Raw genomic sequence first — 12497 nt, forward strand, 5'->3', positions numbered from 1 at the left:
GGTAGCATCAACACCCAGTCAGGGCCCACCCAAGGCGTTTGTTGATACCAAAGATGTTAAACACCACAGAAACTTTATTTACACAATACATACTTTACACAATCCATGTGAGATTTCTGAACCTGTGCCAATGAGGCAAGACAAGTCCTTTTCTCTTGGGCTTGTAACTGACATGTAAATTAACACAAATGTAAGTCAAACCTACACACTGTTGACAAATAACTTGTAGTCCCTATTTTAGTATTATCATCACAGGGGGATGCTCAAAGGGCCGTTGGTATCAGCATCCCCCTCAGTGGTGCTGTGCCACTCTGGAAAAAATTCCTTCAGGCTCCTTCCCATCCCCCAAGGCAGCAACAAATCCTTCTTCTCGCCTTCTTTTGGACAAAGCAGCCAAAGATTTAAAAGTCTTTGGTTCATAGATGGCTAGATCTGCAAGTACTTTCCTGTTGAGCTCCACCTGGCACTGGGAAGAAAATCATAGTTAAATATTTTAGCATTTCAGTGAAACATGAAACGACTGAATGCAGCTGATCACCCTGTGATTTCAGTCACCAATACATACTGCTTGAGCACCAGTGGGGGAGAGGGCATTGTGAGTTTTGTCCAAGTAGGACAAGTGAGTAGAAGGGAAGGGTGCAGCTCCCAATGCCAGATTCCTGGCCTAAATTATCCCTTTAAGAAAGGTGGGAGGAGGAAACCACAATTCCCATTGTATAAATGGTGAAAAGCGACACATGGAAAAGGTATGGGAGGCACAGAAGAACAAGGACCAAAACTGGGCATTCTGGGCTTCCCAGGTGGCTCAGTGGTGTGAAGAATCTGTCTGCCGATGTAGAAGACATGGGTTCGATCCCTAATCCGGGGAGATCCCACATGCAGTGGAGCAACTAAGCCTGTGTTGGCCTAGTGCCCCTGCCCTACAAAAGAAGCCACTGCAATGAGAAGCCCACGTGCCACAGCTAGAGACTAGACCCTGTTCACCACGACTAGAGAGAGCCCACATGCAACAACAAAGACCAAGCACAGCCAGAAATAAACAAAACTGGGCATTCCTAATTTCCATAAGAGAGACAAAGTCATCTGTTGAGTAAGATAATAGAAAACCAATGGACAGTGCCTGTGAGTCTGAGGTGCAGGAAAAAAAGGGGGGTGGTCTTGTGACATTAAATGCAGCTGTGCAGGAGTGACTCCTATTCTACTACCTAGGACCCCTGTGCAAAGTCCCTCTCCTTTCTGAGCCAGTTCCCCATGAGTAAAATGGAAGTGTCACACCTACACTTGCGCTGAGGATCTCTGTAAAGTGCTAGGCCCACCTGGCACAGGAAGAAACACAGCACCAACTCACCTACTCCCTGAGCTTTTTAAGAAAAAATTTAACTCCTAAGAAAGCAGAGGGAGTAGGGACAGACTTCCTGGTGATCCAGTGGTTAAGTCTCTGCACTTCCATTGCAGGGGGTTCAGGTTTCATCCCTGGTTAGGGTTACAAATTGAATCCTGGCTGGGGGGAAGTTACATATGTCATAGAGTGCAGCCAAAAAAGCAGAGGAAATGGCATACTGTCTAGATGAGAGTGAGTGAGATGTTCTGACACTTGCTTACTCTAACATTCCAAATGTTTTGCTCCATTTAATTATGTTTCAACTTGATCTGCCACCTTGTCATAATTTATTCAACATGAAAAACTTGAAATTAAACTTCAAAGTTAAAGCAAAGTTTTTCTGTTTTTCATTCTTGATGGGGAAACAGCATGATTATGTCTTGGTACCACACACCCTATTACTAATTCTGCTACCAGCAGAGCAATGAAAGCAAGTGAGGTGAACCCACCAGAACCCCACCCCAACAGTGAAAGCAGTGGGCCCCAATGCCAACTCTTAAGTCCTCTGTAATCTTGGATTTCTCCAATATTAATAAAGACACCCCCCCACCCCCCCACCCAAAAAAAAAAAGAATGAAAACAGTGTTAGGCTGCTAACACTTCACGGTGGAGCCTGCTAGAGCATGAAAACTGGACGGGTTGTAAAGACGCTTAATGTCTCGGCAGAACCACATCCTCGACCATACCTTAATCAAATTGAGGATGAATGCTGGGTATTTCAGACCATGTTCCTGGGAGGCAGCTGTAATTCGATTAATCCAGAGCTGAAATGAGAAAACGTCGAAATATTTGAGAACCAGCTGTATGTCACGTCCACACCTCCCAGCAAAGGTTCTGACTGAACTAAAAAAATTTTTTGTAAAAGCAGATGCAAAAGTCAGTGGCCTATTCAGGCTGCACTGCAAACAACAGTGAGCAAAGCCTGATACCCTTGGTCCAAATGCCAGCTGTAAAGCTCACATCTCGCACATTCGAGCCGGAATACAAAAATCAGCGGGAGATGCTGGGGCAGACACCGCTCCAGGTGTAGAAAGAATCCATATGTGGGAATTACGACAGCCACTGAGACGGGTGCTACCAGGCAGGGACGGCGCGCTCCCGGGTGGAAGCTTCAGGGAGGTGAGCAGCGTGGAGGGGAGAAAGCGGGGGCCCGCGAAGGGCCGGGGTTACGTGGACAGGGGCATCCGCTCCAGGAGCATCGAGGGGTAGGCACTGCAGGGAAGCTGCGAGGGCGGGTGGGTGACGCGGGAGCTCTGAGTGTTCAGCAGGCTCCGCGCGCACCGCTGACCCCCGCACATAGCGTCCTGCACAGCCGGCCCCCAGGCGCTACGACCGGACGGGTGCACGGGAGGGTTCGCTGGGTCGGGGCCACCCATGGCAGCAGGGCGCCGCGGGCTCGAGAGGGCAGAGTGAGGCCGACAGGGCCGCGCTTACCGTCCGCAGGTGCCTTTTCTTCAGACTGCGGGCTCGCGTGCACCGCACGAACGCTCGCGTCACAGCCCTGACGGCCAGGCGGTAGCACCGATTCTTCCTCCCCCGGAAGTGCTGGTTAAGAAACGACAGAGGCGGTCGGCGGCGCCCGCGCACGCCGGGCCGGACAGGGGAGCGGGGCGCGCGGCACACTCACCCGCGCGTGCTTCAGCACCTCCTGAACCCTCCAGTAGCGGTCGGTGATGCGGTTCCGCAGCCAGAGCGGCGCACTGAGAAAGACCATGACACCTGCACCGCCGTTCACCAACGCGTGCGTTGCTCTGCCGCCACACCCCTCGAGAGCTTCCGGGTCAACTCCGCCCTCTTTAAGGGAACGTCCGGGCCGTCGCGCGTGCGCTTCGGGCCCGCAGCGACAACCCGGTGTACGCATGCTCAGGCTGTGGGGCGGGGCGGTGGAGGAAAAGGTTGGGGCCCTGGTGGGAGCTACCCCGATGGGGCTGGGGGGTGCTCCCGCAGCAGGGTAGCAAAGAGTGGTTCCCTCTGCGGAACCGAGCAGCGCTGCTTTTCACAGGGGGCCAGAGTCTCCATTGGGTCACTGAGCTGCGCACTTTCAAATGATTGGAATGACAGGTTTTATCCTGTGTATTTTGTCACTGTTTTACCACAGGCCAACGCAGGAGACGTCGGTTTGTTCCCTGGATAGGCAAGATCCCCTGGAGAAGGAAATGCAACCCACACCAGTATTCTTGCCTGGGAAATCCCATGGACAGAGGAGCCTGGCGGGCTACAGTCCATGAGGGTCACAGAGTTGGACCCGACTTAGCGACTGAACAACAACCATTATATTACCATTATTACAGAAAATAGTGAAGAGGGGCAAAGTGGGCGTGTGCAGTTTCTTAGTAACTTTTCATTTAAATGTAGTTTTCAGTTCGGTTCAGACGCTCAATTGTGTCCCACTCTTTGTGACACCGTGGACTGCAGCATGCCAGGCTTCCCTGTCCATCACCAACTCCCAGAGCTTGCTCAAACTCATGTCCATCCAGTAGGTGATGCCATCCAACCATCTCTTCCTCTGTCGTCCGCTTCTCTTCCTGCCTTCAATCTTTCCCACCATCAGGGTCTTTTCCAATGAGTCAGTTCTTCACATCAGGTGGCCAAAGTATTGGAGTTTCAGCTTCAGCATCATCAGCCTTTCCAATGAATATTCAGGACTGATTTCCTTTAGGATGGACTGGTTGGATCTCCTTGCAGTCCACGGAACTCTCAGGAGCCTTCTCCAACACCACAGTTCAAAAGCATCAATTCTTCAGTGCTCAACTTTCTTTATAGTCCAACTCTCACATCCATACATGACTACTGGAAAAACCATAGCTTTGATTGGATGGACCTTTGTCGGCAAAGTAATGTCTCTGCTTTTTAATGTTCTGTCTAGGTTGGTCATAGCTTTTCTTCCAAGGTGCAAGTGTCTTTTAATTTCATGGCTGCAGTCACCATCTGCAGTGATTTTGGAACCTAAGAAAATGAACTCTGTCACAGTTTCCATTTTTCCCCATCTATTTGCCATGAAGTAATAGGACCAGATGACATGATCTTTGTTGTCTGAATGTTAAGTTTTAAGCCAGCTTTTTCACTCTCCTCTTTCACTTTCATCAAGAGGCTCTTTAGTTCCTCTTCGCTTTCTGCCATAAGGGTGGTGTCATCTGCATATCTGACGTTATTGATATTTCTCTGGGCAATCTTGATTCTGGCTTGTGCTTCATTCAGCCCTGCATTTCACATGATGTGCTCTGCATCTAAGTTAAATAAGCAGGGTGACACTATACAGCTTCATGTACTCCTTTCCCAATTTGGAACCAGTCCATTGTTCCATGTCTGGTTCTAACTTACACAAAAGTTGGAAGACTAGTCCCCAAAACTCCCCAATATGCATTACCCAAATGCACCAATTGTTTAATTTGCTCCATTTTTTAATCATTATCTCTATAGTTGTTTATAAAAACATTAGTGGGGATTTCTTCTGGTCCATTCAAGAGAAGTTGGAGACAGCTAAATACGTCACAGTATGTTTCCTAAGAACAAAGACATTCTCATACAAATCACAGCACAATGATCGAAATCAGGAAATTTACCAGTAAAGCAGTAATGCTGTCTAGTCCACACTCAGTTCTGTCCAAAGTTCTTACCGCTTTTATCTCTGTCCAGGATCACACTCTGCATTTTCGGTCTTAATCTGGAATAGTTCCTCAGCCTTTCTTTGTTTTTTTTGACCTTGGCATTCTTGAAGAGTACAGGCTAGTTATTTTGCAGAGTGCCTTTCAACCCGAGTTTGTGTGATGCTTCCTTGTGATTAGAATCAGGTTACACATTTTCGGCAGAATACTGGAGAAATTATATTGTGTCCTTGGTATGGGGTGTCAGGGGGCCATGATGGCAGCCTGTCCCAACACAGGTAATGTCAGCTTTGACCACTTGGTTATGGTTGCCAGGTTTATGTTTGAACTAATACGTAGTTTATAGAGAAATACTTCATGAGTCATCCCAGGCCTTCCTGTAAGCATGTTGCAGAGGCCAGGTAGGAGCACAGAGGTGTACTGTGTCGTGCATGTGAGAGAGGGAGAATGCAGACTGGTCAACATCTTGGCCAGCACAACAGTTCTGGAGCAAAGACTGCCTAGAAGGGAAGCCTTGTGTTGGGCAGAGATGACCAGACCCCGGCACCTGTGCTGTGCTCAGCCAGTATTGGGGCCACTAGGAGAAGTATGCCTTCAGCTGAAATGCTGCCATGGACTTGAAGCTCCACAAGATGGGGGTGGGGGGGGGTGGGTTCTTGAATGGATGTCTGAGCAGCCTCTTTGTGGCCAGCAGGCTCTAAGACTACTTGTACTCACTCACTTGGGTGTCTATCATTGACTTTATAACTCTTTCCATATTTATTGACATTCTCTTTAAAGAAGAGCCTTCCCTTGGGGCTCTAGATGGTGTTGAAAGGATGCATCCAGAAGGTGGTGGTCCAGCGACAAGGGAAGTGTTGACTCAGCCAGGCAGAGGGTCAGCACGTGCCAGACCCAGTATGGGCAAGGTCAGCAAAAGGCCAGAGTGGTGGGAGCAGAGCCAGTGCAGGTCCAGGGCCAGTGAGCAAGTCAGCAGCCAGAGGCCAGAAACCGAGGCTGGTGAGGATATATGGCCCCTGGAGGTCGAGGAAGGACTCTTGATGTCCTGGGTACCACGGGCTTCCTCATAGTATGGTGGCCACAGGACAGGACAACGCAGCCTGGTCACCTTCTCAGCCCACCCTGGAAGGTCACACAGCATGGCTTTGGCAGTGCTAGGGCACTGGACTAGTCACAAAAGTCTGCTCAAAAGGAGGAGACCCAGACTCCAGCTCTGAATGGGAGGAACAAGGGGATCCCACTGGAAGGAGTGCATTTGACAGCCAAGATCACTGGGGTATCAACAAACACCATACACTATGTTTGGTCTACACTCCATGAGAGGGAGCCCCTGGGGGATCATGCCGTAGGATTATGGCTATTGTTCTGAGAAGAGCCCCCGGGAGATTGGTTAGGCTTGGGGCAGGAAAAGCTGACTGTTGCTGGCCTGGACGTGGTGGATGCAGTGGGAGAGGTGAGAGTTAGTCAGGCTGGGGGTGTGCTCTGAGGTTGAGACCACAGGCTGTGCTGGAGATTGGTTGTAGATCCATCCTGAACCTTTTTTTTTTCATCCTGCAGCTTTAAAAACCAACCTGGGACTTCTCTGGCGGTCCAGTGGTTAAGACTCCATGCTTCCACTGCAGGGGGCAGGGGTTCCATCCCTGGTCAGGGAACTAAGATGCTATAGATCTTACATGCCACGCTGTGCAGCCAACAAAGCACAACCATCCTTATTTTGATGGCTCCAGACGTCACTTGAGCCCCACCTTTCCCCGAATCTCATCTCTTGTGTATCTGCTCTCCCACCCACCCCTCCACCTAGCTCAGCCTCTCTAGGAGTCAATTTTATGTCTCCCTTTCCCTGGCCAGCCATGTTCAACCATCAGCAAGTCCAGAGGGCTGTGCCAACAGAATCACCCAAATTCTGCCTGCTTCTCCCACCTCCACTGTTGTGCTGCCACCATTTCACTGGTCTCCAGGGTTCCCCCTTCCTAGATATGGTCCACTCAGCACTTGCAGGCCTGGAACCAAAGAGACCACGTCACAGGTACACCAACTCTCCAAAGGTTTACATTATCTTGTGAGTAAAATCCAAGTGTTCCCAGGGCTGCCGCACAGAGACGCTACTTTGACACAACTCTCACTTTTGAAAGACAAAATCTGTCCTCTAGAGCTTTTCTTCTAGAAAAATAGAATAAGGGCACTGGTTTTCTCTGAGGATACAGCGGTGGGCAATCAGAGACAGCTGTTTCTCTATATCTGTTGTATTGAAGAGATGACTGAGTGACAGGGAGAGGCTAAAGCCATTGAAAACAGATTCTTATGCCTTATGTCACCAAAGGTGGGGGGCACACCACGCTGCAGAGGGACATGGGCAGGAGCACTGGTGTCGACCGGGAGGCAGAAGCAGGGGCCCTGGGAACGCTCAGGCCTTTATTGGGGTTCCGGCAGGAATGGCAGGGCAGGACAGGGAAACAGTTTGGGATTGGTTTGTGTGATAATCCACTGGGCCTTGGTGCACAGAAGCATGTGTGGCCCTGGGTGATTCTGGGCAGGAGGACGTCAGCTGGGCACATGAGAGAAGGCAGTTCAGGGGGTGGGTCAGGTGGCAGGGGAGAGGAGAACAGCTGGCTGTTTGTTTGGCCCCATCATTTGTGAGTGGGCGCCAACAGACAAACACTGAATCTAAGAAAGCACAGTAAGAGCGTCAGCGTGCACAGAGGGCACACCAGGGGTGACACACCCACGGTGGACAGACAAAGTGGAGACCATCGGGTTTCTGTCAGTTCTGTCATGACTCAGTCTCTCCACTGCAGAGAGTGAAGAAGGCCTGAGCTGCAGGGGTGAGTGGCTCTGGGAGTCAGTGGAGCTGCTCCGGGTCCAGTGACACATTTGTTGCTCAGGCTCCAGCCACTGCCTCTGTCTCCTCGAGGAACCTCTGGGCTCTTCTCCCCTGCACCAGCGGAGAGAAGCCTGAGCGCACCCTGAAGGCCATGGAAGCCCGGAGCCTTTTGTCCTGCTTTGGCCCTGCCACCCCAGGGCCCTGTGCCCCTAGGACTCCTCTTGCTCTCCACAGAGGGCAGGCCACAGGTCCTGGGCCATATCCCCCCACCGTGTCCGCAGGGTGGGGCTGGCACCTCGGCTCAGCAAAAGCTCTGCAGTGGGGCCATGGCCATGCTCCATGGCGAGATGCAGGGGGGTCTTGTGGAGCCAGCCAGTGGCATTGACCTCTGCACCCCTGTCCAGGAGGTGGCCAGTGACCTCTATGTGGCCTCCCCGGGCAGCGTGGTGCAGGGGGGTGAGGCCCAACAGGTCCTGAGAATCCACCTCTGCTCCCCAGGCGGCCAGCAGCTGGACGGCAAGCAGATGTCCACCAGCAGCAGCCCTGTGGAGTGCAGAGCGGCCATGCCTGTCTGTGAGGCTTGGGTCTGCCCCGTGCTCAAGCAGCACCTCCATGTCCTGGAAGAGAAGAGGGCAGGGGCTAGGCTGCTGGCTGTGTTAACCACGTAGCACCCAGCTGCCCTTGGCCTCTCCTTTCTTGACACTGCTTCCTTATTTGGTCACCCTGATGCTGCGAAAGATTGAAGGCAAAAGGAGAAGAGGGCAGCAGAGGATGAGATGGTTGGAAAGCATCACCAACTCAATGGACATGAACTTGGGCAAACTCCAGGAGATAGTGAGGAACGGAGGCCTGGCGTGCTGGCAGTCCATGGGGTTGCAAAGAGTCAGACACTAACTCAGCGACTGAACAACAACAAATAGCACCTATGTGGGCTTCCCAGGTGGTGCTGTGGTAAAGAATCTGCATGCCAATACAGGAAACATAAGAGACGCAGGTTCGATCCCTGGGTCAGGAAGATCCCCTGGAGGAGGGCATGGCAACCCACTCCAGTATTCTTGACTGGAGAATCCCACGAACAGAGGAGCCTGGAGAGGTACGGTCCATAGGGTCACAAATGGTAGGACACAACTGAATCAACTTAGCACTCAGGCATGACACCTGCAGAGGCTCTACTTGGAGACTGCCACTGCCCCCTAATGGTCCTGACTTCCCTGCCGCCCATCCTCCCTGCTGGCTCAAACAGGCTTGCCCCTTGCACAATAAATATTGGTGCTGCCACCCGGCTCCCTCCCTGGGCTTCCAGGAGCCAATATCCAAGGGTGGCGGGGGTTGGTTGCTGGCCTCTCTCCGCCACCCGCTCTATCACTCGGAGGCTGGGCCAGGATTACCTGCCGGCGGCCCAAACCGGCCGCGACGCCCAGCACAGTGGCCCCCACACCGTCCCGGGCGTCCACCGGCGCCCCTTGCGCCAGAAGGAGACGAAGCGCAGTTGCGCGCCCAGCCGCGGCCGCCACGAGCAGGACGCTGTCTAGGCGCGCGCCGCCGTTCGCCCCCAGCAGCTCGAGCACCGCCATGTGGCCTCCCGCGGCCGCCCAGTGCGCCGCCGTCCAGCCGCGCGCGTCTGCCGCTGTTGGGCCCGGGTGCGGCGCCGCCAGCAGGTGCCCAACCATCAGCGTGCGGCCCAGCGCGGCGGCCCAGTGCAGCGGTGTGAGGCCGGCCAGGCAGCGTGCATTCGCCGGCGCCCCGCGCCGCAGCAGCAGCTCTGCCACCCGCGACGGCCCGTGCCAGGCGGCTTCGTGCAGCGGTGTGCGCCCCGCGCGGTCTGCGGCTCCGACCTGGGCCCCGCGCTGCAGCAGGAGACGCACCAACGACACGTGGCCGCGCAATACCGCCAGGTGGAGCGGAGTTCGGCCCGCGCCGTCCCTGTGGGGCAGGCATGGGCGATGAGGGTGAGGGCTGGATCCAGAACCAGGCCACTGTCTCCGGCCCCTGCCCCCTGCTGGGGAAAGAAACTCAAACTGGCTACCTTTGCCCAGGAAGGACCCCCTCTACCCTCCGGGAATCGCTGCTTCCCCCTACCACTGAAGGGACAGCAGCCACCACCCCACCAGATACCTGTGAAGATACCTGGTCCTGCCCTGCGGGGCTCACCTCTCCTCCACACTGGCCCCTTGCCGCAGCAGCTGAGTCACCAGGCCCGTGTGACCCTTCCACACAGCCTGCAGTAGGTGCCCCCAGGCCTGTGGGGTGCTGGGCCCCTGTGTCCCAGCTCCCAGAGCCTCCTCAGAGCCCAGATCCAACCACCGCAGTTCCTGCTCTGCCCCTGCCTCTGTCAGGTCCTGCTCCCCAGGCTCTGAGACCCCAGAGTCCATCTGGGAAGAACATGAATCAGGCATGGTTGCTGGAGGCCTCGGCTGGCCCCAGTCCAGTCCTCCGGCTGGGGGTCCTCTGTATGCTGTCCTGGCCCAGCCACTGGCCCTTTCATGAAACTCCTTCCGAAGGAGCTGAGATGGGAAATCTGTCCAGGAAGGTAGGTAGCTGGAACTGCAGTTGGGGCGGGGGCGGGGTGGGGGGGGAGGGGCAGGGCAGGGAAGTGGGGGCCTCTGGGGGCCAGGCGAACGGCCAACTCTCCACACTGTTTACCCAGCAACTTAAGGGGAGGCCCTGCCTGCCACAGCCTGTGTCCCAGCAGCCTTCAGCCCCTGCCAACTGCCAGGGCCCCTGACTTGTCCTCCCTCCCAGGAGATAAAGGCCAGGCAGGCAGGAACCTGCCCGTGGACTACAGCTCCTCCAAGAGCACAGCCTTTGATGTGCCACGATTTGCCCCCCAGGAGGCACCCACATGCCTTTCATTGGATCCCTCCTCTGGCCCCGCCCCCCAGCCCCACTCCTGTCCCTGCTGGCTAAGACCAGGCCGAGTGGACCGGGTGCCAGCAGCCGGCAAAAGCCAGAAAAACAAGGGTGTCAGCTCTGTGTGCCCTGTCTGCACAGGATGACCTGGGAAGATGCTGAAAGCAGCAGGGCCAGATGACAGGACACAAGCACACGGGGTGGGGTGGGAAGGGCACCCCGTTGCTGAGGAGAAGCGCCCGTATCCTGGGCACTGGGGGACTATCCTATCCCTCATCAGAGCCAGGGAAGCTCAAAACTCTCCTGGTGGCCTCTCCAAAGGCAGAAAGCAGCAAGAGTGGGCTGTGAGGCCTGTCCCCGCAACCTTTACCACAGCCAGGGCACTGCAGTTTGCTCAGGTGACCACTGGATGTCAGGGTGCCTACACAGAGCTGTCCCCCGGGGCCAGAGGCCTCTGTTGGTCTCAAGCATGCAGGGCCCACAGCCGGAGCTCAGCTATTTGTTGAAAGAGTGAATGAATGAGTGGAGGACCAGAGGAGGGGGTGGGGCTTAAAAGGAGATGAGACAGAGATCCTTGCTGTCTGAACTCTCTCCACCCAAAGGTTATCATCTGCTGCATTTTTTTTTAACCCCAACTTCGTTATCAGAAACATCCCCTGGAGAAGGGAAAGGCTACCCACTCCAGTATCCTGCCCTGGAGGATGCCATGGACTGTATAGTCCATGGGGTCACAGAGGGTCGGATGTGACTGAGTGACTTTCACTTTCACTATCAGAATAAATAGTTACTGTGAGATCTTCCACGTGTGCGCCAGTGTAAAATAGTTCAATTGCACACACACAGGCAGCAGGGCTTGGCATGCACTGCCGGGGACCTCAGCAGATTTCCCGGCCAGAGTGTCTCCACTGATGCTGAAAGCTCAGCTTCTCTGTACACTGGTTCCAAATCGAATCTCAGAGGCAGAGTTTGGGTTGAAGTAGAAAAAGTGAAAGTGAAATCGCTCAGTTATGTCTGATTCTTTGTGACCCCATGGACTGTAGCCTACAACGCTCCTCCGTCCATGGGATTTTCCAGGCAAGGGTACTGGAGTGGGTTGCCATTTCCTTCTCCAGAGGATCTTCCAAACCCAGGGATCAAAGCATTGTAGGCAGATGCTTTATCATCTGAGCCACCAGGGAAGTCCATAGGAGTCAGCATTTTTAACGTTCAGGTCCAACTGGTCCGGGGTCTACATGCTTATGGGCAGTATTCCATTGTTAATTGTTAACTTCTCCCACAGGCAGAAGTTTTCTGCAAAAACTTAGGGGTTTCGTTATCTGCAAAATAACTCAAAGAAATTGTGTGTATCCCTTGATGGGGAAACAGGACCTTCCTCCAAGGCTGCTCCTGATGGTTTCTCTCTGGTCTCCCATTCCCTCCCTTCCCTAATGAACAACGGCTTGAATCTGCCCAGTGGAACTCAGGGAAGGTCATGGAGGCTGAGTGAAGGCCGTTCCCTATGATCAAAGAAATGGGGGACACAAAGGCTTTGTGCCCAGGAGCCCTACACGGTGTCACCACCAGCGTCCCTTGAACGAATTGTGCACTGTCGCTATCATTGTCTGCATCCCTGCCTGGTGAAAGGGTGCTGGTGAACTTGAGAGACCTGGAGAATGTTAGGAATGGAAGGGATGAGGCGGACTATGTGGGAAGGGAAAGAGAAACTTTCCCATCTGGTATCACCCAGCCTCCTTCGTCCAGCTCCCAGACAACCTACTCAATGTTTAAGTGGCAACTACTCACCTAAGTGCCCTTTAAAATGCTGTAGGTTGTGCACAAAACCCCCAGGAGGCTGTTAGGT

General features: G+C 53.8%; 2 protein-coding genes across 2 annotated transcripts; both read right to left on the reverse strand.

Moving 5' to 3' along the window:
• Positions 1-56: 56 nt before the first annotated feature.
• On the reverse strand, positions 57-3170 carry MRPL20 (mitochondrial ribosomal protein L20). The gene is made up of 4 exons (XM_045165921.1): positions 3009-3170; positions 2816-2926; positions 2068-2145; positions 57-466 (listed from the first exon to the last, which is right to left on the reverse strand). Exons 1-4 carry the CDS (start codon positions 3093-3095, stop codon positions 293-295), a joined length of 450 nt encoding a protein of 149 aa, XP_045021856.1. The 5' UTR covers positions 3096-3170; the 3' UTR covers positions 57-292.
• Positions 3171-4600: 1430 nt separating this feature from the next.
• On the reverse strand, positions 4601-11701 carry ANKRD65 (ankyrin repeat domain 65). The gene is made up of 3 exons (XM_045165923.1): positions 9959-11701; positions 9196-9730; positions 4601-8424 (listed from the first exon to the last, which is right to left on the reverse strand). Exons 1-3 carry the CDS (start codon positions 10201-10203, stop codon positions 8017-8019), a joined length of 1188 nt encoding a protein of 395 aa, XP_045021858.1. The 5' UTR covers positions 10204-11701; the 3' UTR covers positions 4601-8016.
• Between the last annotated feature and the right edge of the window lie 796 nt (positions 11702-12497).

This window comes from Bubalus bubalis, chromosome 5 (genome assembly GCF_019923935.1).
Source record: "Bubalus bubalis isolate 160015118507 breed Murrah chromosome 5, NDDB_SH_1, whole genome shotgun sequence".
NCBI lineage: Eukaryota > Metazoa > Chordata > Mammalia > Artiodactyla > Bovidae > Bubalus > Bubalus bubalis.

Coding starts and splice junctions, on each gene's coding strand:
- MRPL20 (XM_045165921.1), bottom strand. CDS start 3,095: ATGGTCTTTCTCAGTGCGCCGCTCTGGCTGCGGAACCGCATCACCGAC. Junction 2,927..3,008: donor AGGTGCTGAAGCACGCGCGG/GTGAGTGTGCCG, acceptor TTTCTTAACCAG/CACTTCCGGGGGAGGAAGAA. Junction 467..2,067: donor TCATCCTCAATTTGATTAAG/GTATGGTCGAGG, acceptor TTTTCTTCCCAG/TGCCAGGTGGAGCTCAACAG.
- ANKRD65 (XM_045165923.1), bottom strand. CDS start 10,203: ATGCCTGATTCATGTTCTTCCCAGATGGACTCTGGGGTCTCAGAGCCT. Junction 9,731..9,958: donor GGGGCCAGTGTGGAGGAGAG/GTGAGCCCCGCA, acceptor CCTGCCCCACAG/GGACGGCGCGGGCCGAACTC. Junction 8,425..9,195: donor CCGGTTTGGGCCGCCGGCAG/GTAATCCTGGCC, acceptor CTTCTCTTCCAG/GACATGGAGGTGCTGCTTGA.